At 32.5% G+C, this 27967-nt stretch overlaps 1 protein-coding gene across 1 annotated transcript; it reads left to right on the forward strand.

Annotated features, from left to right (window-relative positions):
* Nucleotides 1-2: 2 nt before the first annotated feature.
* Nucleotides 3-27928, forward strand: LOC139496674 (ubiquitin carboxyl-terminal hydrolase 15-like). Its single transcript, XM_071285108.1, has 21 exons — nucleotides 3-166; nucleotides 807-937; nucleotides 1308-1408; nucleotides 2202-2346; nucleotides 2780-2925; nucleotides 3467-3522; nucleotides 10909-11095; nucleotides 14657-14830; nucleotides 15186-15344; nucleotides 15528-15752; nucleotides 16017-16100; nucleotides 16891-16985; nucleotides 18809-18880; nucleotides 19580-19699; nucleotides 20259-20374; nucleotides 20814-21079; nucleotides 21520-21635; nucleotides 23290-23439; nucleotides 23899-24002; nucleotides 24254-24342; nucleotides 25368-27928. Exons 1-21 carry the CDS (start codon nucleotides 39-41, stop codon nucleotides 25473-25475), a joined length of 2772 nt encoding a protein of 923 aa, XP_071141209.1. The 5' UTR covers nucleotides 3-38; the 3' UTR covers nucleotides 25476-27928.
* The last annotated feature ends 39 nt before the right edge of the window (nucleotides 27929-27967 follow it).

Below are 27967 nucleotides of genomic sequence, written 5' to 3' on the forward strand. Positions count from 1 at the left end.
ACATTTGGCAAATTCTTCGCAATTCTGTCATTTCTAAAATGGCTGAAGGTGGTGTTACGGATTCTTCTGCCCAATCTGCAATTTCAAATGCCAACGCACTGCTAGAGAATCAAAAGTCTGAGTTAAAGGAACTTTTGAAGAAGCCGCTGAAACGAGATGATAAATGGTGTGTTAAACATTTATGTTAAGTTTATTTGTATTTTATGTAATTTATGATTTTGGTTTCGGTTTCAATACCGGGTATGGACCGTCGTAACGCAAACGAAAGTAAATGCAGCCAAATCGAAAGTGATTTTATGACAGTTCTATTTGCATACCGATTCACTTGAGACAAGAAAAGACAAACCATAATTGTAAACGCCAATTTGCAAGCAAGAGAGGCCATGTAACTCTTGTTCCTGCTTGTTCAAATTTATTTGATACATTGCACAATTCATTGGAAACACTACAGACCATAAAATTTTCGGCCATGAAATCAGTTTTTACTTTGATTTTTCATTTACCTAATAATAGTCATATTAGCCATACTTTTATTTCATAATCAACACATTAACAGTGATGTTTTACAGTTATGGCATATTTGTAGCAGCCAGCAGGTTGTTGATCAAATATTTTTAAACTTTGATGTATCAATCACTTTTATTTGAGATGATGTTTTTCACTTAGTAGAACATGGGAACTTTAAAATGTTCCACAGAGTAACTATCCCTACATTTTAATTTGATGTAAAAACTTTCCTTCTATCTTACAATTTTACATGTTTATGATATCTTTATGGGATTTTAAAAACCATTATTTTATTTTAGGTTTTTATTGGATACTAAATGGTTTAAACAGTGGAAAAAGTATGTTGGATATGAAAGCTGGGATGCATTCAATGTTGGACAGTCTGAAGCCAATCCAGGACCAGTTGATAATTCTCCATTGGTTGAAGAAGGTATGAAAGAGGGGTTTATAAGATTCAAATTATTTCCCTCATTTTCTTTAACAGTTAAATGATAAGTTGACATATTTTATTAGCTTCAAAGATTTTTTTCTGTCTTTTTTTATACGTTCAATAGAAAAAAATCTGTATACTCCCTTTTTTTCTTTTTTGTCTTATTGTAATGCAAGCTGAATTGAGGAACATATTTATTCACTCAGTTTTACTGTTTGGTATGCAATGAATCCTACCTGAAGTTTGACGGCAGGGGACACAGCCTGAAGGAGCCTGACTCATCACCCTCTTATTTTGGCTAACAAGGACTGCTTCTACGTGATAAATTGAATAACATGATGAAACTAAATTGGGTAAATATTTATTTTAGGGAAGTTGAAAGAGCACCTGATAGATGAACTAGACTATCAACTTGTCCCTGAAGAAGCCTGGGGTAAAATCATGTCTTGGTATAGCATGATTGAAGGGCAGGTTGGTAATACTTTTATGATCAGACTTCTTGCTGGCTTATTTGGTGAATGAACCACCTATTTGATGCCTTGTCTAAAAGAAGTCTTTTTTACCATTAATTTGTATAACGCATTAATAGCTTTTAGTAAATTACATGTCTGGGTCAAAAACAAATCACTTTGGTTGGCTTTGTTTAATTTACCCAAAGTTCTATACTAAGAGATGAAAGTAAGGACTTGCTTTACCTGTGCTAGGCTGTTGTCTTGATAGGGGAAAAATAGCATACACACTACACTGCTGATATAACTGCAGTCTTGGATTAGCCACTGGATAATAGGTTTTTTATGTTGTTGATCAATTTCACAGCAATTCATAAATATCAAACTAAAAGTCCATTTGCCAATTATCTATTTGATTCTGTTTACTGTTATAACACACTTTAAACAAAAATTAGTTCCCTTTGTCAATTGTAGACTGGTTCTATACTGGACAAAATTGGCTTTTTGCCCATGCTTTTTTTTCCCATGCAAAGCATGATGAATTGAACGTGATATATATCCGCTTTATAACTAATTTTTAATGAAAAAGTAATTTCTGATGTCAAAAGCATTTAGCTATTGACAAATACAAGAAATAAGATTGTTAAGGTAAGTGGTCAAAAGCATCACTTCAATCAATCACCATAAGAGAAGTTGAAGAAATATATTTGCTTGAAAAAGGTTGTCAAAATTGTTTTCAATAATAATGACTGTTCAATTTTATAGCATTGACATTGAATTGATCATATACAATTTATATTTATTTCCTCTTTCAGACACCTGTAGAAAGGAAAGTAATAGAACAAGGAATGTTTGTTAAACACTGTAAAGTAGAAGTCTATATGCTAGATGTCAAAATGTGTGAAAATTCTAATTTGGAAAAAATAATCAACAAATCTATGAGCAGAGCTGATACAATTGGTAAGGACATGTATATATTGAACAAAACAAGTGAAGAAACATCAAGACATAAATTAAATTGCATTTATGTCAAGGTGTTCTACGTATACACTGTATACACAAAACATTCTCTTCAAATATTTTTTTTTAAAATTCCACCATGAAACATTTTAATCTTAAATTTTTTTGGTTACCTTTTTTTTTGTTTTAGATGTCCAAAAATTACCACAAATGAACAAAGGGATAGGCAACAATTAGACATCATCCCAACAAAAAGGTATCACCACAAAAAAGTCAACTTTGTAGATTTTAAAAAAGACAACTGAAAATTAAACATTTATGAAATACTTTAACCATTAAATTTCAAGATTTAACTATATAGATAGGAAAATGAAAAAAATTCCAAGGAATTTTAGAAACTCTTGTTATTAATGGAAACCATTTAATTTTTCAGAGGATTTAGAAAAAGAAATGAGAAAAACCTTTGAAATTGCAGAAGACAAAGAAGTACGGCTGTGGTACAAGTACATGAGTAATACTTACGAACACCTTAGTAAAAAAGAAAGTACATTACAAGATGCTGCCTTGTATTCTGGACAGGTAGGCAACATTATAGGAGTAGTAATATCTCATATATATATGTGAATAAATAAGATTTGAATAGAACTATTCTTTGCATATTTTTGATGATTTTTGCAAGGAAGATTTGATTTTATGACCATGAAGGCTATTGCTTCCTTTCATCAGTTGTAAGGAAATTTTTTTTCAGTATTTTCTGTAAACATCAGGTAAATTGTAGAAAATTTGGAAGGAATAATACATTGAAGGTCCTTTTTAAAAGTCCTGATTTTAAAAGGATTAAAAACATTGCTGTCGGAGTAATCAGAGCTTTTGATTGCCAATTTCTAAAATTTGTCTATACTGCTAGATGTTGAAATGGTATGAAACTTCAGGGGATCAAAGAAAGAAAAGATATTATCCAAAGTAATTATGGTTTTTAATCATATATTTTAATGAAAAAAAGACACAGGAACATTAGAAAGCCTCTAAAAGATTGATCCATGTTCTTGCAAATAAGAATCTACATATAAGTAGAAATTTTACATTTGTCAGAATAGTAAAATACTGTTTTATTTGACAGGTTATAGTCATAGAACAAAAGAATGAAGATGGAACATGGCCCAGACAAGCTAAAAGGTATGTAGATTAAAAGCACATGAACAAAAGAAAAGTCATTAGCTCAAGAAATAAGGAAACTAGAAGTTACCACAGAAGTGTATTTTGTTAATTTAAAACATTTTTTGTCTCATCTGTGTCAAATGATGTAGAAGGTGAGACAGCTTTTGCCTTTTTGATAAAAGTTCTCAGTGAACACGTATGAAGAGACAGTTTTCTTAACAGGATCAGAATGAGCGATTGTGATAAACCATTACTATTTGATATACCATTGTATTCTACCCTTAGGCTGTTTTTCTGTTCTTTTCCGATATCAGTTGTGTCTCTTTGACACATTCCCCAATTTCATTCTCAATTTTAGCTTTTGTTATCACACTTGCATGAAGCAAGTTGAGTTCATCCTCAAGATTCATACATGTACACAGCAGAACACTTTTATTTCATTGTTTAGTTTAATATTTCTGATTAGTTGTTTTGAACCAGCCATGGCAAACGCTATTCTATTTATTTTGTCAATTTCTCATTGCTCTCAAGTGACTTTAAATTACCTGAAAACACCTGAATATAACATGATCACAGGTTCAACTTAAATTTTTATGTTGATGAGTTTTTAGGTCTATCTAATTATATATATAAAAAAGTACTTGTTAAAGAAAGAAATTTTTTGTGGGCTGAAATGAGTCAACAAATTATGTTTTTATACGACCGCAAAAATTTTCTTGGTCGTATATTGGTATCACGTTGGCGTCGTCGTAGTCCGAAGACTTTTGGTTTTCGCACTATAACTTTAGTTTAAGTAAATAGAAATCTATGAAATTTAAACACAAGGTTTATGACCACAAAAGAAAGGTTGGGATTGATTTTGGAAGTTTTGGTCTTAATAGTTTAGGAATTAGGGGCCAAAAAAGGGCCAAAATAAGCATTATTCTTGGTTTTCCCACAATAACTTTAGTATAAGTAAATAGAAATCAATGAAAATAAACACAAGGTTTATGAACACCAAAGGAAGGTTGGGAGTTGAGATCCCAACAATTTAGGAATTAGGGGCCAAAAAGGGACCCAAATAAGCATTTTTCTTGGTTTTCGCACCATAATTTTAGTATAAGTAAATAGAAATCTATGAATTTTAAACACAAGGTTTATGACTATAAAAGGAAGGTTGGGATTGATTTTGGGAGTTTAGGTCCCAACAGTTTAGGAAAAAGGGGCCCAAAGGGTCCAAAATTAAACTTTGTTTGATTTCATCAAAAATTGAATAATTGGGGTGGGGTTCTTTGATATGCCGAATCTAACTGTGTATGTAGATTCTTAATTATTGGTCTACATTAAGGTCCAAAGGGTCCAAAATTAAACTTATTTGATTTTAACAAAAATTGAATCCTTGGGGTTCTTTGATATGCTGAATCTAAACATGTAATTAGATTTTTATACGACCGCAAAATTTGAAAAAATTTTCGTCGTATATTGCTATCACGTTGGTGTCGTCGTCGTCGTCGTCCGAATACTTTTAGTTTTCGCACTCTAACTTTAGTAAAAGTGAATAGAAATCTATGAAATTTTAACACAAGGTTTATGACCACAAAAGGAAGGTTGGGATTGATTTTGGGAGTTTTGGTCCCAACATTTTAGGAATTAGGGGCCAAAAAGGGCCCAAATAAGCATTTTCTTGGTTTTCGCACTATAACTTTAGTTTAAGTTAATAGAAATCTATGAAATTTTGCCACAAGGTTTATGACCACAAAAGAAATGTTGGGATTGATTTTGGGGGTTTTGGTTCCAACAGTTTAGGAATAAGGGGCCAAAAAAGGGCCCAAATTAGCATTATTCTTGGTTTTCGCACAATAACTTTAGTTTAAGTAAATAGAAATCAATGAAATTTAAACACAATGTTTATGACCACAAAAGGAAGGTTGGTATTGATTTTGGGAGTTTAGGTCCCAACAGTTTAGGAATTGGGGGCCAAAAAGGGACCCAAATAAGCATTTTTCTTGGTTTTCGCACCATAACTTTAGTATACATTTTGTAAGTCAATAGAAATCTATGAAATTTAAACACAAGGTTTATGACCATAAAAGGAAGGTTGGTATTGATTTTGGGAGTTTTGGTCCCAACAGTTTAGGAATAAAGGGCCCAAAATTAAACTTTGTTTGATTTCATCAAAAATTGAATAATTGGGGTTCTTTGATATGCCAAATCTAACTGTGTATATGTAGATTCTTAATTTTTGGTCTTGTTTTAAAATTGGTCTACATTAAAGTCCAAGGGTCCAAATTAAACTAAGTTTGATTTTAACAAAAATTGAATTCTTGGGCCTCTTTCATATGCTGAATCTAAACATGTACTTAGATTTTTGATTATGGGCCCAGTTTTCAAATTGGTCCAAATCAGGATCCAAAATTATTATATTAAGTATTGTGCAATAGCAAGAAATTTTCAATTGCACAGTATTCAGCAATAGCAAGAAATCTTCAATTGCACAGTATTGTGCAATAGCAAGAAATCTTCAATTGCACAGTATTGTGCAATAGCAAATATTTTCAATTGCACAGTATTGCACAATAGCAAGAAATATCTAATTGCACAATATTGTGCAATAGCAAGAAATTCCAATTGGATTTCAATTGGAGTTATCTTTCTTTGTCCATAATAGTAGTTGAATCAACTTAAATCCTTGTTTTATACAATATACAATGTATATTCACTTTTACTACCAACTGATAGATTAAAACAATCTTTACCATTCAGTGATAACAAGCACTTTTTATGCAGTTAAGCTGCATTATGCGAGCACCCTAGATTTGTGTTCTACCCAATAAATGCTGAAATACTTGCCATTGTTGTTATCTAGCCGAATAATATGTTATATATAACTAATTGAACACTTTTTTACGACTTTTTATTCTGGATTACAAAAAATATGACCAGAAAAACCTTAAATGATCGTCGATTTATCCAAAAGTTTTGAAGTTACACATAGGAAGTAGTGCTTATTAAGAATCCTTGTGTAGTTCATTATGACTTGTGCTTTTAGCTAAGATGTCAAAGAACAATTGTATGAAATATTTAATCGCCGAAAATCTCTTAAGACAAGTAGTTTAGATTTCCCAAATGGCAAAAGTCGTAGGGATATTGTTTGTCATCAATACGTCAGTAGTCTATTATATAATAAGTTCAATTGTTCATGCTGTTGGCGGCAATTTCAAATTAGAAAAAGAAATTTTCGTAGCTTTTCAATTTGGAGGCAGGTGTGCAAATTAGCAGTGGTCCGAGTTCCGATACCTTCCACTTTTGCAAGCGGAATTTCGACTAGGATAGTTGGTTTCTAGCTGCGCCCGACGTAGTCACTTTCCACTTGAAAGAAAATAAGAAATTACTTTGCAAACCTTTTCACCATGTTCACCAAAGTCTCCAATTAAACGAGCTAAAAACTTATTTTTATCATTATTATTTATGACAGCGATGTTCATTTTGTTCAACCGCTAGCTTTATACAGAAAATCGCCGAAAAATATTGTATAAATTCGAGTAATATCGTATCTGATTGACAAAAACAACATTGTAAACATATAACAATGGCGGCCGTGAAGACAAAATTTTACAATATCGGATCCGATTCCGGAAGCGGGTAAGGATAATTCCGGGTTTGGCGATCAATTACTAAATAAAAAATAAAATAAATCTATGCATGGTAAATGAATATAAACACTAGAATTGTAATCCAAAAGATATATGAAGAAAGAAAAAGCAGAAAAAGATTTTATACAGACTGAAACTCAAAATTACTTTTTGACAAATTTTAATTTAAAAATCCTCCAATACAACGTGACAGCTGGGAACAGTATATCTAACAATATACATGTTCATGGTCACAATCTAAATTTTCTTTATCAGTGATAAATGATGATAATGCATGTGAGATGCTTTTAAAGTGTAAACAAATTACTGCAATTTCGAAGGGTTAATTGTTTTTCTCAATTTTGAAGGGTCAATTAAAGTAGCTGAAAGTTTTCTTTCACAAATAATGCAACTATATTATATATACCTAAATGTAAGTAAATCATATGATATATAGGTGGCATTCTTTGGGCCACTCTACCCCCTCCTGTTTGATAACTTGGAAACGGTCGAGCTCCCCACCCCTAAACCATATGAGGAGCAGATCCAGGATTTTAGGTTAAATTTTCGCCGACCAGAGCGAGGCTAAAAATAATTTGAGGTAACATTATCGGACTATTCTTTATTAAGCTGAGAACAACCCATGCTTTGCAAATTTAAGGCGGTTGCAACCATATACATTCATGTTTGTGACAATATGAAAAATCAAATGAAATATAGGAAGAGTCGCCGGGGGTCACCCCACCCTTCCTGTTTTAGAATTTAAAAATGGTCCAGATCCCCACCCCTAAACCATATATATTCATGTATGGGACAATATAACAAATCAGATGAAATATAGGGGGAGTCCCTTGGGTCACCCCAACCCCTCCTGTTTGAGAATTTGAAACACGTTGAGATCGCCACCCCTTAACCATATATTCATGTACGGGACAATATAACAATTCAAATGTAAGATCGGGGGAGTACCTGAGGTCACGTACACCATCCTGTTTGAGAACTTGGAAATGGCCAAGATCCTTACCCCTAAACCATATATACTCATGTATGGGACAATATAACAAATCAAATCAAATATAGGTGGAGTCCCTGTGGTCACCCCAACCCTCCTGTTTGAGAACTTGGAAACGGTTGAGATCCCCACGCCAAAACAATATATATTCATGTATGGGCCAAATTATAACTAATTAAATGAAATATAGGTGGAGTCCCTGGGGTCACCCTACCCCTCCTGTTTGAGAACTTGGAAACCAATGAGATCCCCACCCCTAAACCATATATATTCATGTATGGGACAATATAACAAATAAATGTAGGGGAAGTCCCTAGGGTCACCCTACCCCCAGTGGCGGATCCAGAAATTTTCAGAAGTGGGGGCCCGCTGACTGACCTAAGAGGGGGCCCGCTCCAGTCAAGCTTCAGTGGTTCCCTATATAAGCAACCAATGTTTTTCCCTAAAAGGGGGGCCGGGCCCCCCTGCCCCCTAAATCCTCTGCCTACCCCTACCTGTTTGAGAACTTGAAAACCGTTGAGATCCCACCCCTAAATTATATATATTCATATGTATGGGACAAAATAACAAATCATTTACATTTCCTATGGGCAGGTCAGTCAGACCTCACCTTTGATCCCTGTTGTAGTGAACATTTGTCTGATTCGTGTCTCATAACTTTTGTACTATAGAACACAAACTCAGTTTTCTTTCCAGGGAAACCAGTCCATTCATACAACTACATGTTCATTCTAAGTCAACTTGAACTTCTAGCAGTAAAATAAAACCAAGGTTAACTACCAAGTAGAACAACTGCAATCATTGGGAACTTGTGCCACTGCAGACTCACCATTAAAAAATATACATTGTTATATGCACTGCTTTTGAAACCTTTATAACATATAAATTATTTGCCTTAATAAATCAATCATTAGATAAAGATGAATGTACTATATATGAATGTTTATTGTTGAGGCAACATTGCCACAGTTTTCATAATTACGGTTGCCTGGTTTTTGGTTAACTGTCTTCAGCGCTTACAGCGCTTTGATTTTACATTTTAATTTTAAATTCCGGGGTCAATTTTTTTCATTTCAGATTTCATAAATAAAAAGAAGATTTCTTCAAACATTTTTTTGAGAGGATTAATATTCAACAGCATAGTGAATTGCTCAAAGGCAAAAATTTTTTTTTAAGTTCATTAGACCACATTCATTCTGTGTCAGAAACCTATGCTGTGTCAACTATTTAATCACAATCCAAATTTAGAGCTGAATCCAGCTTGAATGTTGTGTCCATACTTGCCCCAACTGTTCAGGGTTCAACCTCTGCGGTCGTATAAAGCTGCACCCTGCGGAGCATCTGGTTGATTATTGACCCAGTTTTCAAGTTGGTCCAAATTGGGGTCCAAAATTAAACTTTGTTTGATTTCATTTAAAATTGAATAATTGGGGTTCTTTGATATATATGCCAAATCTAACTGTGTATGTAGATTCTTAATTTTTGGTCCCGTTTTCAAATTGGTCTACATTAAACACAAGGTCTATGACTATAAAAGGAAGGTTGGGATTGATTTTGGGAGTTTAGGTCCCAACAGTTTAGGAAAAAGGGGCCCAAAGGGTCAAAAATTAAACTTTGTTTGATTTCATCAAAAATTGAATAATTGGGGTGGGGTTCTTTGATATGCCGAATCTAACTGTGTATGTAGATTCTTAATTATTGGTCTACATTAAGGTCCAAAGGTTCCAAAATCAAACTAAGTTTGATTTTAATAAAATTGAATTCTTGGACTTCTTTGATATGCTGAATCTAAACATGTACTTAGATTTTTGTATTCAGCAATAGCAAGAAATCTTTGATTGCACAGTATTGTGCAATAGCAAGAAATTTTCAATTGCACAGTATTGCACAATAGCAAGAAATCTTCAATTGCACAGTATTGTGCAATAGCAAGTATTTTCAATTGCACAGTATTGCGCAATAGCAAGAAATATCTAATTGCACAATATTGCGCAATAGCAAGTATTTTCAATTATAGTTATCTTTCTTTGTCCAGAATAGTAGTTGAATCAACTTAAATATTTGTTTTATACAATATTCAATGTATATTCATTTTTACTACCAACTGATAAATTAAAACAATCTTTACCATTCAGTGATAACAAGCACTTTTTTCACATTTTAATATTTTATGATGTATTTAAATGAGTAGCTATTGTTGCAAACTCCATTAGAAATTTGAATTGAGATCAGTTTTGGAATAAGGGTAAAGGGGGATGTGAAAAAAAATGGGGGGGGGGGGGGGGGGGGGGGGGGTTAAAATTTCAGATTTCATAAATAAAAAGAAAATTTCTTCAAACATTTTTTCGAGAGGCATAGTGAAGTGCTCAAATGCAAAAAACAAATTTTAAGTTTATTAGACCACATTCATTCTGTGTCAGAAACCTATGCTGTGTCAACTATTTAATCACAATCCAAATTTAGAGCTGAATTCAGCTTGAATGTTGTGTCCATACTTGCCCCAACCGATCAGGGTTCAACCGCTGCGGTCATATAAAGCTGTGCCCTGCGGAGGATCTGTTTTTTTTTGGTTTCTCCCTTGCTTCACTTTTCATTGTTAACATTTTTTGTTAAATAACTGAACATGCTTATCACATTTGTAACTTCTATCCAGTTCTAAGCAAATATTATTTCAATATCCCAATTTTGTGTATGTTTGAAACAAACAAAAATCATTTTGATTATGTTGTCTAATTTTAGCTAATGTCTGCCCCTTTAATGAGAATTTATTTTGTTTATCAGTACAAACAGTTACAACAGTGGTTCATATACTTCTACAAGGTCCAGTTCCAGTGGCTATGATTCTGGTTATGGTGGTTCATCCTATGGTTACTATGGTTATGACCAAGGCAGGGGTGGCAGTGTTGCACCTGGACTTTGTGGTCTGTCTAACTTAGGGAATACCTGCTTTATGAATTCAGCTATTCAGGTAAAATTTACAGTCATATAAATTTATAACAAAACAGTATAATTAGTGAAAAAAACTGTATCAGAACTGTATGTTCTCTTCATCTTCCAGGGGATGCCCCATGACACTTCTTAATGTTCCATGTCTTTAAGTAGAAAATGTGACAAGTTTTAACATTATATAAAAAAGAAGATGTGGTGTGATTGCCAATGAGACAACTCTCCACAAGAGACCAAAATGGTGTTGTTTCAAAATTACTTGTAGGAAAGTTATAGGAATTATAATGGTTATTAAAGTAAAAAGAATGAAAACAGAAATTATGATGTGTAATATTTATAAGACATTCTTATTATTATACGACCCCAAAAAAATTTTGGGTTCGTATAATAGTATGATGTCGTCGTCGTCCGAAGACACTTTGGTTTCCGGATAACAACTTTAGTTTAAGTGAATAGATCTTAATGAATTTTTTTCAGAAGGGTTCAATACCACAAAAGGAAGGTTGGGATTTATTTTGGGGATGATGGTCAGAACCGTTTAGGAATTAGGGGCCCAAAAGGGGCCAAAACCAGCATTTTTCTAGTTTCAGGATAATAACTTGTTTACCAGTATTTCAATTGCTCTGAAAGTATACTGCAATGTTTAAAATCACAAGTAGAAGGTTTGGATTCATTTAAGGGGTTATGGGGCCAAAGTTAAGAATTAAGGGCCAAAAGGGGGCCAAAACAAGCATTTTTCTAGTTTCCAGACAATACCTTGTGTGTAATTGCATGGATCTCTCTGCAATTGTACCACAATGTACCATATAACAAAGGGGAGGCTTGGATTAAGTTTTGGGTTAATTGCCCAAAATATGTAGGAATTAAGGGCAAAAAAGAAGCATGTTTCTAGTTTCCAAACAATCATGACAATAACTTGTGTTTAAGTGTATGGATCTCTCTGAAATCGTACTACAAGGTTCAATATTACAAAGGAAAGCATGGGATTGAGTTTAAGGGTTATTGCTCCAAGGGGGGTTTCAATAAATTGGGGGGGGGGGGGGGGGATCTCAGTTTACCATTTTTTTAAGGGATTTTTTTTTTTCAACATTTTTCAAATTTCAAATTTTGAAAAGTTTCAATAAGAAACATTCAATTGCACAGTATTGTGCAATAGATGTGTTAGATCTTGAACCACATTAATCTTGTGGCAAAAACCTATATTATGTCAAAAATTTGATCACAATCAAAATTCAGACAGTATCAAGCTTGAATATTGTGACCAAATTTGCCCCAACTGTTCAGGGTTCGACCACTTGGGTCGTATAAAGCAGCGGCCTGCAGAGCACCTAGTTTAAAATAAAACGACTTCTATTTTTATACGATCTCAAAAAAATTTTTGGGATCGTGTAATGGTATGATGTCGTCTGCTGCGTCGTCGTCCGAAGACACATTTGGTTTCCAGACAATAACTTTAGTTTAAGTGAATGGATCTCTATGAAATTTAATAAGAAGGTTCAATACCAGGAAAGGAAGGTTGGGATTCAATTTGGGGATGATGGTCTCAACAGTTTAGGAATTAGGGGCCCAAAAGGGGCCCAAAACAAGCATTTTTCTACTTTCTGAATAATAACTAATGTATAAGTATTTCTATTGCTCTGACATTGTACCACAATGTTAAATACCACAAGTAGAAGGTTTGGAGTCATTTTAGGGGTTATGGTGCTTACAGTTTAAAAATTAAAGGCCAAAAACCGACCAAAATCAAGTTTTTTGTAGTTTTTGGACAATTACTTGTGCGTAAGTGTATGGATCTCTCTGACATTGTACCACAAGGTTTCATTTGACGAAAGGAAGGCTGACATTGAGCTTGGGAGTAGTTTTCACATTCATGCAAAAATTAGGGGCCAAAAACAAGCATTTTTTTAGTTTCCAGACAATAACTCAGGGGCGGATGCAGGAATTTTCGAAAGGAGGGGTGCTAACCCAGGGCAAAGGGGGGGTGCAAAACATGTCCCGATACAAATGCATTGATCGGCAAAAATAAAGGGGGGGTGCGCACCCCCGGAACCCCCCCCTGGATCCGCCACTGATAACTTGTGTTTAAGAGTATGGATCTCTCTGAAATAGTACTACAAGGTTCCATACTACACAGGAAAGGCTGAGAGTGAGTGTGGGGGTAATTGCTCCAAGGGAGGGTCCAATTTTTTTAAGGGGTTCCATTTTTTTTTCTTCAAAATTTGTCAAATTTCAAATTTTTAAAAGTTTTAAGAAGATATCTCTAATTGCACATTATTTCACAATAGATTTGCAAAAACTAGACATGTTTTGTGTCAGAAACCTATATTATGTTAAAAATTTGATCACAATCCAAATTCAGAGCTGTATCAAGCTTGAATGTTGTGTCCATACTTGCCCCAACTGTTTAGTGTTCGATCTCTTTGGTCGTATAAAGCTGCGCCCTGCGGAGCATCTGGTTTTATAAAAGTTTCTGTGTGCAAAAAAGAAAATTAATAGTAAAATGCTTGTGGCAGTGGCATGGGCACTATTTGCATTAGGGTTAACATTACAAAACATACAAAAGGTAGGAGACTGGTATACTTCATATCATGTACAGATGCATTATGTCATTATCCTTGACTTTAATGTTATATTTCTTTTTATAGAAGAAAGAGTAAATTATAACTGGTCCCTTTCTATTGCTAAAGTAGATATTTTCGTTTTGTCATATTCTGCATCATGGCTGTAATTGCTTTTATTCATTTATTGATTAAAAACACTGAAATATTACAAAAGAATGCAGATTTAATCTATATAAGTTGATTTATTTATACTTCCTGTTCAAAGTAAAAATATGTTTCCTGGTATTATATATAAGGATGAGGGGAGAGATTATGAATCTTAAACTTCATAATATATTACATGTATGTGGAGTGTAAATATGTGTACAATAAAGAAAGATAACAACAAAGGGACAATAAGAAAAGTGAGGAAAAAACACAAAAAGCTTACAATTTACAGAAGATTTAAGCTGCATATGAGAGTTCAGTAGCCCCTAATTCTGACCTATGTTTTGAACTACACTGACTTTTTATTTTTTGTGAGTAATAAACCAAGGGATTTATGTTATTTTCAATTTTAGTGTTCTTGTGTATATTACACATGTATATGCAATTGTGTTTCCCTTGAGTGATTGCATAAGGTTCACTAGTAGTATTTTAATAAAACTTATATAAGTTGTGGATAGTAGGGATGGGACAAAGCCTGTGGATATCGAGGTCAATTGGTCAAAGGTTGAGATCACATTTGAAAAATAGCTATACATGTTATAAATTTCTTTTAAATCTTGGTTTCTTGATAATGTCACCTTTCAGATATCTTTCTTTTTAAGGAAGCTTATATTGAGCATGAGCCTTCAAAACAAGTATTAAACAACTTTGATGAAGTTTTTCACATTTATATTACTATAACATTTTCTTCAGAAATATTATGTATTAAGTGGGACAATCAATCAATATGAGTTTAGGCAGAAAAGCTTGGCAGTTGTCACTAATATTCATAGAAATTTCAGCAGGAGAATAAATATATATTACCTTTTTTGTAGTGTATGAGCAATGTTCCAAAGTTGACAGAATACCTGTTGAGTGACAGATGGATTAGTGAGGTGAATGAGAGTAATCCTCTTGGAATGGGAGGAGAAATAGCAAAGTCATATGCAGAACTTATCAAGGTCATGTGGTCTGGAAAGTATAGTCATACTGTTCCTCGTAACTTCAAAGTAAGTTGTATTAGTTATAGGTTCCAAGTAAAGAATAAAACTTATATTTTTACTTCAAATAGTTGTTTGATATAGATTTTTTTAATTCAGTGTGTGTTTTACAGTAATTATTGTCTGAAATAAATGTATGTCTACCTAAAACTATACTTTTTCATATTTGATTAAAATTTGATCTGTAACATTTATTGTATCGTTAAATTATTAAATTTTAACTATCTTGATTGGATAAATCGGATAATCCACTGGTACCAATGTAAGAATTTATAATAGTGAAAACAAGTTTCATTTATCTGATGTTTTTAAAAAGTAATAAACAAAATATAGTTTATCATTATATTTTTGTAATTTTCTGCAGGTTGCTGTAGGAAGATTTGCTCCACAGTTTTCTGGATACCAGCAACAAGACTCACAAGAATTGCTGGCTTTCCTACTGGATGGTCTACATGAAGATCTGAACCGAATCCATAAAAAACCATATATAGAACAGAAAGATACAGATGATCGGCCTGATGAGGTAATCACTATTGGAAATTCATTTAATGGTCAATCTTCTAGTTTGTGGTAATTACAAATTTTGTAGACAAATTTCTATAACTATCTATAATCAAGTTCACAAACCAAAATATTAAGTTATCACTGACAAGCAATAAATTAAGAATATTAACTTCTTTGATTAATTTATTATTTTTAATTATAGCTCGTAGCCATGGAATCCTGGGAAAACTACAGGAAGAGGAACGATTCTGTGATTGTTGACACTTTCCATGGATTGTTGAAATCCACTGTTCACTGTCCTGAATGTGATAAAATATCTGTGACTTTTGATCCTTTTTGTTATCTTTCTCTACCACTCCCAGTCAAAAAGGAGAGACAATTGGAAATATTCTGGGTTCCACTTAGTCCTGAAAAGAAACCTGTTCAGGTAATGTTCAAATGTATTAAAGTATATTTTCATGAGAAAAAAGATATGTATGAAAACAATATTCAACCTATTCAACCATGCAATGAAATAGAATTCTGAAGAGACAGAAAAAAGAAAATAGAACTCTGCAAAATAAAAGCTTACAACTAGGCAATTAGCAGACACAAGTTAGTCAATTTAGCTTATGTCAAATAATTTTCTGCTAAATTCAGATAAAACTTTTCACATATGGATTTATAATCATTTAAATGTTCTATTTTGTAGTTTAAATTAATAGTGCCAAAAATGGGAAGTGTTTTAGACATGTGTAAAATATTGTCGGAAAAAGTAGGAGTAGAACATTCAAAGGTATGTATTATAGCATTTAAACATTTTAATCTTTAAACTGAATATTGGCTTCAATTTCTTTATATTATGTGTTGAGACTATGCACTATGTTTTCTTTTTAATTATCCTTGCAGAGGTATTTCATTAATATTGTGTACAGAGTATTTAAGGATGTACTTAGCTGAGGCCAGGTAAAAATTGATAAATTAAGAAGTTAAAATTGATACTTTAAGCTGGTAGAGCATCAATTAAGGATAAGAATAAGCTAAAAATATTGATTGGTCATGGACCTCCTTTCCGAGATATTTGAGATTTAAAATATGGCGGGAAAAGGCTGACTCAAGACTTTTACCTTATATTTGCGTTGGTACTATTGGGTCTCAAAACAAAAGAAAGAAAATCAAGAATTTTCTAAAATTTTGGTAAATGACCTTGCATGAGCTATTAAGTCTTAAAAATGAAAAAATAAATGGGTGTTATGGGGCTAAATATTTTACATTGTATTGTATGGAAAAACACCAAGGAGTCCGAACATTTGACACACATTTCAAAACCTCACCTAAGTAAATCCTTAATAGTAAAAAAAAAAATAAGGGTAAACTTTAATGAGGCATCAAGGTAATTTAATTTGAATGTGAAAATGTGAATTGCATTGCATATAGTTCTATTTATACTGTACACCATCAGGAAATTGGGAGATTTTCATTGATCAATTGTATCTTCGTACTGCTATATCAACTTTAAATTTGCGGCAGCTAAGAAAACAAATATAAAGCCACAATGTAAATGTGATCTACTATATTAATTACAGATGGCAGTAACAGATGTTTATAACCATAGATTCCACAAAGTGTTCAATCCTGAAGAAAGCCTTAGCTATATTCTAGACAGGGATGATATATTTATGTAAGTAGAATGTAGGCTGATTACCCATGACTGTGTTGCAATCCAATTTATACCATATTCAGTAAAATTTGTATTAAAATGCAATAACATTTCTTCTTTTTAGCTCACCTGGCCCGAAGGGCCAAGTGAGCTTTTCTCACCACTTGGCGTCCGTCGTCCGTCGTCGTCGTCGTCGTTAACAATTTACATTTTGAACTTCTTCTAGAGAACCACTGAATGGAATGGAACCAAACATGGCATGAATGTTCCTTATGAGGTGCTGACCAAGTGTTGTTACTTTGTAGCCGATCCATCATCCAAGATGGCCACCAGCGGGGGACTTAGTTTAACATAGGACGCTATGGGAAATGCATACAAATGACTTCTTTTAGAGAACCACTGAATGGAATGAAACCAAACATGGCATGAATGTTCCTTATGAGGTGCTGACCAAGTGTTGTTACTTTGTTGCCGATCCATCATCCAAGATGGCCGCCAGCCGGGGACTTAGTTTAACATAGGACCCTATGGGAAATGCATACAAATGACTTCTTTTAGAGAACCACTGAATGGAATAAAACCAAACATAGCATGAATGTTCCTTATGGGATGCTGACCAAGTGTTGTTACTTTGTAGCCGATCCATCATCCAAGATGGCCGTCAGCGGGGGACTTAGTTTAACATAGGACCCTATGGGAAATGCATACAAATGACTTCTTTTAGAGAACCACTGAATGGAATGAAACCAAACATGGCATGAATGTTCCTTATGAGGTGCTGACCAAGTGTTGTTACTTTGTTGCTGATCCATCATCCAAGATGGCCACCAGCCGGGACTTAGTTTAACATAGGACCAAATGGGAAATGCATACAAATGACTTCTTTTAGAGAACCACTGAATGGAATAAAACCAAACATAGCATGAATGTTCCTTATGGGGTGCTGACCAAGTGTTGTTACTTTGTAGCCGATCCATCATCCAAGATGGCCGCCAGCCGGGGACTTAGTTTAACATAGGACCCTATGGGAAATGCATACAAATGACTTCTTTTAGAGAACCACTGAATGGAATGAAATCAAACATGGCATGAATGTTCCTAATGTGGTGCTGACCAAGTGTTGTTACTTTGTAGCCGATCCATTATCCAAGATTGCCGCCAGCGGGGGACTTAGTTTAACATAGGACCCTATGGGAAATGCATACAAATGACTTCTTTTAGAGAACCACTGAATGGAATAAAACCAAACATTGCATGAATGTTCCTTATGAGGTGCTGACCAAGTGTTGTTACTTTGTAGCCGATCCATCATCCAAGATGGCCGCCAGCAGGGGACTTAGTTTAACATAGGACCCTATGGGAAATGCATACAAATGACTTCTTTTAGAGAACCACTGAATGGAATAAAACCAAACATGGCATGAATGTTCCTTATGAGGTGCTGACCAAGTGTTGTTACTTTGTAGCCGATCCGTCATCCAAGATGGCCGCCAGTGGGGGACTTTTGAATGAAATTAAACATGTTCCTTTCCTTATAAATGAGGTTGTGTTGTCACTTTTAGCCAAATTTTATATTTTTTTATATGATTTCAAAAACCCAAGTAGAATCAGGTGAGCGATACAGGCTCTTGAGAGCCTCTAGTTTTTTTTGACTTTTACTTAGCATAGTCATATACTTTCTAATAGATTAATTTTTACAGTCCACCAATTGTTGTGCTCAAACTCCTCCATGGTATCTTGGCATTGATTTGTAGTCCTAAACTTACAGCACTATATGCAAATAATGTCTTAATACTTTTTCGTTCAAAGGCTTATACAAGTTAAGTTTAAAATTATAATTACAGATATGAAGTACCTGTTTCAACAAATGATGATCCTGACACAGTCATTGTTCCTATATATATGAGGGAGAAGAAGTAAGTATTGTCTAAACCTTGTATCTATATTCCTCAGGATACTCATTCAACCTATTATACAGTACCGTTTTACTGACTTCTGGTTTAAAACCTGAAACAATTTGAGTAAGAAAAAAGAGTGTTTCATTCATGCTGTATATTATATTAAAAGTGGAAGTGACAGAATTTTCAATAAACTTTTGTTTGTATCCATTTACAAAATAGTTCTCTCTGCAGTCTAAATTAAGATGCTCAAGTTAAAACTAATTGGCATGATCAGCATCAAATATGCTTTTAGTGGAAACCGAGGTGTCCTTGATATATATTTGTACATTATTATTAATGTTAAAGACTTGAAATTTGCAATTTTGTTGTTGCTTAGAATTTAAAATTTAATTAGTAATATTTTCAAGGAACAGATATATATATACAAAAATCCTTACTTCCAAGACAATTCGCTGGTTCAGAATCTAATGCATTCTGGGTAATATTTTCAATAGCATACACCAACACGTTGCTTAACAATTGAAATTCGACCAATGACCTTGTGTTATTTTCTTATTGGTGTACGAACAATGAGATTACCAATAGACCTTCAGAAAAGGCGAATTGGTTTTGTAGTTTAAAAAAACTAGTTAATTTGTCATAATAAGTAACTACATGTATCTGATTGAGATAATTTCCAGAACAATAACTTGATTGTTGATTTTATTATTTTAGAAGTAGAAACAGTTACCACAGTGGTTCATTTCAGCTCTTTGGTCAACCATTACTGCTGCCAGTATCTAAGAAGAATTGTACATATGAATCTTTCTATAACACCTTACTTCACAGAATATCGTAAGTAATGATACAAATAAAAAAGTTATGATTAAAAACACCATAATTATTAATACAATATAAAAGTAACATAAAAGTTAGTTTATTTTGTTTTTTTCTATCAAGCCGTATTAAACATATTCTATAGTAAGAATTAAAGAAGGATCTTTTTTCAACTTTTTATGACCACATTGTGGTGGAGTGGGAAACTATGTTTTACCTTTGTCAGTCAATATCTTAAAATTAGTTTTTGTTCACCTACTTTAGTTTGCCTCAACCAAATGTTATGAAACTTTACCACAATGCATTTTATAATTGGCTTCAATTTCACTGTACTTGTTGTCCCTTTATAAATGGAATATTGCTTAATTTGCTGTTTTCACTCAAATTCAGTTTTCAACAAAATGTTATAAAGCTTATACACAATACTTATTACTACCAAACACAGATCAAATTCGAATTTGGGTGGCGTCACTTTTGCAGTTTTTGTGTGTCCCTATGTTAATTAAAAAAAATCAGAATTTTCTGTATATTAGAAATCCCATGGACAAATTCTTCATTTATGTTATATATAATGCAGACGTTATGTAAAGATGCCTGCTGAAGATGACAAATGGTGGTTAGTAGAGAAAGATGGAAAGATGACGAATGGTACCAGTGAAGATGAGAAAGATTCTGATGAAGACAAGAAAGATGGTATTATTTATTGTTTTAATATCTCTTTAAAACTGTTTTCCTTTGGTTAAATATAATGGATTGGGGAAATTAAAAGATTAAAAGCTTATTTTCCAATATTAGTTCTTCAAGCTGAAAGTTCAAAGTATACATAACCTATATTATATGCATGTTTTCTGGTACTTTAGGTATTGACAGGGGGTGGTGTAACCTATTTATGTTTCCGTGATCTTGGCAAAGTTCAGTTTTAATCATTACATGTACAATCAGCATTTAGCTTATTTTTATATGCATCAAGATATAAACTAAAAAAAAATTAACCAAAAGATAATGTTGACACCTTTATTTGACACTGATTACCTAACCATTGTAAATTTCTTAAAATATTATATTGGTCACTGGATGTGCATCACTCTTAGAAGATAAATGAAATGATTTGAATATTATATTTCATTTACAGATGATACACAGATGGATACATCAAGTGATACCAAAGAAAATCTCACCAATGGAGATATAAATGGGGAAGTGAATGGACATGATAAGACTGAAAAAACATCACCTTTAATGTGTAAATTTACTTTGGTAAATTCTTATGGCAGTACAGAATTAGGATGTAAAATGGCACAAGATGGACAGCCTCTCAAACTTAGTCATAGGACTTATGTAGCTGTAGATTGGAATCCATTAGCCCAGGAAAAGTTTTATGATGACAAAGCTGCTGAGGTAAATCTTATTGAAATATTCACTCTTTTTTTAATACTGTAAAGAATTGTCTCGCTGCTCTGTTTTCTTTCTATGTAAGATTATATTTTTAAAATGTAGTAAACTCAAGTCTAGGAGATAAAGTACAATCTCTTGAACTGAACTGAAATTAAATTTTTCAAGTTACCTCCCATTATATATCTAATTCTAATTTATGCCCCCGTGAAGTTTGACATTTTTTCCACAGATGTTATATTCTGACACCAAACAAACTTCTTTATTACCTTTAAAAAGTAAGTCTTAGAGTTTCCTATATTTCTGAAATTTCCAAAATGAACATTTAGGTTGTGTCGTGTATTTTTCTTGGCATGATAAGACACTTGCAATAAATGTTTAAAAAGATTTATGAATGTCTATTGTTGTGCGAGTGAGTCAATTTAAAAAAGGTATTTTATATTTAGGACTTTGAACAAGATGACAGCATTAATCACAAACCTCAAAAGAAACAAGTGATTCAACTAGGAGATTGTCTGGATTTGTTTACCAAAGAAGAGCAACTAGGGGAAAATGATTTATGGTATGTAATTTATACTGAAACATGGTTCTTCAGGGATCTCCATTGATGAAAATTGAACAATGGAGGAACTTTCACCATCACAAACCGATTTTACACCGTACAGTGGAGCGTATTCGAAAGTATTTCATCCCTCCATGTAAGGAATGGTGAACATGCTAATACATTGCTTATTTAAATTATAGTTTTTGAATTTTCATTTTAGAAGTATCAATATTTTCATTAATTGCCGTTTGTAACCATTCAAAAGCCAAGCTTTCATGCTCCCCCCTTAGTTGAGAATGACCAAAAACTGTCATAAAGGTCCCTATGAAGTTTTCTTGCTACTTATGGGGGTTAAAAATCATGTAGAGCTTTAATACTTTTTCACGGACAGTCAAATTCAGAAGTCATAACCCATCACCGGTATGACTGATTTGCAGCAACAACAAAACGATTTGTACGGGTTGTGTAAAAGGTTAAAGAGATTTGTAATGCAAACGTTGACAAATGAAAAAGTTTTTAATGACTTTATCTAGCAAATTGATGCTATGCAACATGCATGTTTCGAGTCAGAATATAAACCGGAAACGCGGATGTATCAATTTGATTGTAAACTATGAAATGAACTCAGATGGAATTACGATACGATATTTCTTCACAGTATAAAATATTTAAGTTTTTACTTTTCAACTTTTAAAGTAATTCTATATTATCGTTACAGCAGTATTGGAGTTATTTGCGATAAAATAATATAATGTTTTACATCTTATTTTGTACTTCTTAAAAAAGGGGGATGCTGATTGCGTAAGTCAAAATAAAAGCACGTGTTCGACTTGTTAAACTGTTTTCTTTGTAACTGGATTATTAATTTATTTATTTAATCTAAATTATCATAAGCATTTGCTGAATAATTCGATAAATAAATCGTCTATCTTCAGATAGTATTCTATCTGGTTTGTTGATCTACCTGTACAAGCTCAGGTACAAGTGATTAGCGATCTTAATCCGGATATCCCTCAGGCGTTAGAACTGTATTGGATTATAATATAAGAAAAAGCCTAAGGGTTATGCAATTACATGCATTTGATTATAATTGCTAAAAAAAATGGCGTCGGGCTATAAATAAACGATAGCAGTTTTGAACGATTGCGGAAGATAATTTAACGATGGCGTAGGTCATTTGACGATGGTGCAAGATATTTGAACGATGGCGGGGCGGCATCATTAAACAGGCCATGGAGATCCCTGGTTCTTGAAATTTTTTATCTTGTTTGTTTGAAACAGAATAAATTGGGTGGAAGATTCCTACATTGCTTCAAAAAGTCTTAATATTTTAATTGTTACATTGTTTTTGTAATTTTGGAAATTTATCACGAAGTAGTGAGTAGCTCATAAGTCAATGAAGCAAGATATCCATGCTAATGGAAGTAATAATAGATACCATATCAACACTATTTTTTTAAAGGTTGTTTCAATTAATGTCAGATTTAGCATACTGGAGATGAAGAAGTAGCATTCCCTGATTTGAAGATTACTGTTTAAGTTGCTACTTTTCTTGTCCATTATAAATGAGTTCAGTTCAAAAATATTACAAGGTTGGTTAGAGACGTTATTATTTAGCATTTGAAATTATAGATCAGATTCCTTTCATAACAATGTTTTTGATATGTTTTAGGTATTGTCCCAGGTGTAAGAAACATCAACAAGCAACCAAGAAGTTTGACTTATGGTCTTTACCAGATGTTCTAATCATTCACCTCAAGAGATTCTCCTACAACCGATACTTCAGAGACAAGATAGATGTAATGGTGGAATGTCCTCCAAGGTAACTTACAGCTCAAATGTCTCTAAATGTTCTATCTTGGCGACTGTACAATTTCATGAAAGATCAATGCCTATTGAACTTGCAAAGAATATCAAATTGGATTATAAATTTGTCAACAAACTGTGTAAAATATGTAAGAAAGTCAGAGTTTTATTCCCTGCCTATGATTGTAGGGGGGAATTGTGTTTTATGGTCTATGCACTGTCAGTCTGGTCATCTGTATATGTGTCCCTCAATCATGTTTTGCTAGAATGTGCGGTTATTCTGACAAGACACATGCTCACTAGAACCTGTATTACTATTTATTTCATAGAAAATGCCTTTTCAGCACATTTATACTTTGACAAATATGATGCAATTAAAAGTCTTGAATACTTGAATAACAAATAGGACACTGGTTTTTACTAAACAATTGCAGATTTTATGAAAATAAAAGTAAATGAACTGTTTATATTTCAGAGGATTAAACATGAACAAATACATGATAAACAACAACCATGGAGCTGCTAAATATGACTTGATAGCTGTATCTAACCATTATGGAGGCCTGGGAGGCGGACATTGTAAGTTCAAAACCTAGAAAATATTATTTATTGTAGTATTTTTTGTTTCTTTGTGTAAACATCTCATGATGTGAAAAATACAGGAAAATATCAATAAAAGCTAGTGGAGCATTTATGATTTTGGTATTTTCCATATATATTTATAGATACAATAAATCGTAGTAATAGCTATAAAAAATATATCTTTGCGACAATTCTGTGGTTCTTTAATAAACTGTGTAGTTGTTACAGTTTATCTTTTTATATTACAGACACAGCCTATGGTAAAAACAAAGAGAATAGTGAGTGGTATTACTTTGATGATTCTAGTGTGTCCTCATCATCAGAAGATGATGCTGTTGTAAGTACCACCTTTATGTTAATTCATCAAGATGCTTTAAGCCAAATTATATTGCCAAAATAAAGTATCAGGTAAATCTATGATTTTTTAAGGATATTTGATGCAGTTATCTCTTGTTTCAATATTTAACATCAGTGAACTATCAAATAGTAGAAAACAAGAACTATCTTTAAAAAAGATATCCGACGTATTTAAATTTGAGTATATGTTTAAAACAATCATTTTGATAACCTTCAGAAGCACAAAGATACCATTTAAATAACGTTTTCTCTGTTTGTGTTCAGTATTCTTGGTCCTCGTATCTTTCTGTTTACATTCACCAAAACCCCGCGGAAATCTAACATGCGTAGGTGCGTTCTAAAAGTTATGTACGTTCGTACAACAAAGTTTACATTAAAAATTATATAATTGTCCCGAATAAACAGCTGTCTCGGATGCAAAGAGCTATTGGAGAAACAATTATTTTAATAAAGATATAAAACTTTGTAAGATCTAGTTCAAATATTTATAGTTTTTCACTTGCTTTCCATCATGATATAATTAACGAGACGTTTTTTCAAACACAACCAAATCACCCACCATTACAGCATTTTGTCCAATCACAAGGAGGATTTTTGAGCATGTGTAGTCGGTTGCCATAGTTAAGCGTCCTTAAGTTCAAAGGGCACGAACCGAAACTATACCGACTACGTCGGAAAAAAACCAAACCCTTAAAATCAGTACAAGAAAGTAAATATTAAACAGTAAAATAGCAGTACACTTAAAATTGACATCAAAGACACATGTACAAAAACAAAACAAATATACAATATTATTCCATACCAAAAAATACTGGCAGTTACCAATTGCAAGCTCATTGTACCTATTTATAGATTAAAAATACTTCAGAATGATTATATTTGTTGGTTGCCAATTCTTTATTTTTAGAACTTTTTTTTCATTCTAATAGCAAATTAATGTAAAAGAACTTTTGGAACCTTGCCAAATATTTGCTTATTCTATTATTTAAAATTTGTTCATTTCAGTCAAAGGCAGCTTATGTAGTAGTGTATCAGAAACAGACACAGTGTCAGCCTAATTCTAAGTCAAGTACTACCATAATGAATGGTCAGTGTGAACAGATGGAAACATAATGTTATCTTAAAACCTAGTTTTCCACAATTGTCAGTTATATGACATACAGGAAGTAGAATCTACAAGCTGATGTGATAAAGAACTTTTGTATTTGTTGTTACAAGACGGTCATCTAACATCTTTCTGATTTACTTGGCTTCTTAGTTTTCTAAAGAGGAAAACAAAAAGGAAAACAGTGTACTAAACCAAAAAGAGTTGACAGATTTTTTGACAAATTGTTATATTCACATTATTGCTAGGATATTTGAAATGTTCACACAACATTTAATTTAGCTAATGTTCAGCCATTCAAAATATGTCATGGAAATCAAAAGGACTATATTATATAATCTGTTGTTTACATAAATGGAAAAGGTATATTAAATTACTGTCTTTTAAAAATATTATGGTATAAACACAACATAAATGACATGAAATTCCTAGTTATGTATAGACAACCTGCTATGAATAATATGGAATGAACAAAGTATAGCTATCTTCAGTGTTGATAGTGACAAATTTTGTATTCAGATTTATAGCTCATAAACATATACTGAAAAATAAACACATATTAAAACAGCATAGATTTTGAAATTGTAAATACTATTTTATGCCATGTACATTAAAGTGCTAAAATTTATATAAAATATAAATCATTAAAACCACTAACTGTAGTACTTTCATTTTGTAAATTTAAAAGTGTATCCAGCATGTTGAGGGGAGATAATAACTCGCATGATGCATCTTTGTATGCTATGCCACAGTTAAATGTTGTTTTTCAAATCCAATATATTAAGGGATATATATTTGAACATGATAATGTAATGTAACACTTTAAAATAACCATTTTCTAAGGATCCTTATATAGTTACCTAGAATTTTTATGACATCAGCAATATTTATTTAGATGTCAAATTGATTCATTGAAATTGAGAAAAATATGAACATATTTCTTATTCAGCTATTCTCTATTTGAAAGTCTGTCATGTGTATTGTTTTTAGAAATCATTTGTTTGTTTGCCATCATCATATGTTTTAATTACACTGTAATAGTATATATGTTTATTTTCTGTTTGGTATCAGATGCAGCAGTGTAGTGTAAATAGAAAAAGGAATGTTCATGTGTTTAAACATTTATGTACAATGATGTGTCCATATTTTTGTGACTATTACTTTGAAAAAATAATGATTATTTCAAACAGTAGGGTTAAAGTATAATTCAGTTTCATGTTTTTTTGCAAAGATTAGACATATACCTTCGAATAACAGAAGAAATTTAGAAAATCCTCAAAAGATAAAGTTTTTGGTCTGTGAATTTTTTAGATAAACCTTAATGATTCAAACACAGACATTGCCAAAGCCATTATCCAGTATGGGAATCTATAAAAGCACCTGCCATAGTTCTTTTTTTCTATTAAGGAACTTGTTGGAAAACAAGAATTTCTCATTCTGTTTACTGTTTAAAGCAGGGCACACAATATAGGGCTTTAAAATATAAAACAAAATCCTAGTTTACACCTAGTTTACACCTATTTGTGTACTTAGTTAACATAAGTATTGAAAAAAATATGTATAGACATTGCTTGCTTTGGAATGGAACAATGTAATTTTCATGGCACAAACTATTTTATTAATTGTTGATCCTTACAAATATTTCTGAATAAATCATATTTTTGAATGTAACAAAACATAATTATATATCTATTCTTTATAATTGAATGACTGGGGTAAAAGCTCTGATATTATTATCAATATGGGTTTTGTATTATGTATAAATGGTGAAGAAGATATGAATGATAATTTATGATGTATGAATGTGTTTGTATTACAATTTTAATGGTTTTTTCCTTGCAAGTAAAAGTTTGCAATATTTGTCAGACTTGTCCAGTAGTGATTGTGCTCTGTTTTTTCTGAAACAAAAGTTTATGATAACAAAACCTGTAATTTATTCAGAGTTAGACATAGGACGGTACTTAGGCCCAGGACAGTTGTAATAATAGTTCTCTTCGTAAAATGCATTTAAGCATCACATCCTATAAAACCATCCTTTGTTTAATTTGATTTGAAGGTGTCTTGCACCAAAAAGAACGAAATTAGTATTGTAAAAACATGAAAACATCAATAAAGAGATAATGATTTAGTCTATTGACGCTAGTAAAGGATGATAATCTTATGTTCTGATCAGAAATCTGTTAACACACTAATACCATTATTATATCTGTACATTTTTCTTATACACATACACATATGAATACCTTTGTAACACAATAACTTTTGACAAATACCTGGGGAAAACCATATGTAGTTCATAATAAATTTACCACAGTAAAAGGATTAAAGGAATAAAGTATCAGTCTGGTCAAGTCTGACAATACACAGTTTTGTTTTTTGTTAGTAAAACCTTTTGTATGTTACAGTGCTTTCACTCTTCTATTGACCAAGTAATGTCTAAATAAACTTGTACACAGTTTGATTTATATATTTTATTTTAAAAACCAAAATTGCCTTTGAA

Source organism: Mytilus edulis, chromosome 1 (genome assembly GCF_963676685.1).
Source record: "Mytilus edulis chromosome 1, xbMytEdul2.2, whole genome shotgun sequence".
Classification (NCBI taxonomy): domain Eukaryota; kingdom Metazoa; phylum Mollusca; class Bivalvia; order Mytilida; family Mytilidae; genus Mytilus; species Mytilus edulis.

Bases quoted from the DNA above. Each gene is read 5' to 3' on its own strand.
- LOC139496674 (XM_071285108.1), top strand. From the start codon at position 39: ATGGCTGAAGGTGGTGTTACGGATTCTTCTGCCCAATCTGCAATTTCA. The intron at 1,409-2,201 runs GTTGGTAATACT...TTCCTCTTTCAG, and splicing joins ATAGCATGATTGAAGGGCAG to ACACCTGTAGAAAGGAAAGT. The intron at 14,831-15,185 runs GTAAGTTGTATT...AATTTTCTGCAG, and splicing joins CTGTTCCTCGTAACTTCAAA to GTTGCTGTAGGAAGATTTGC.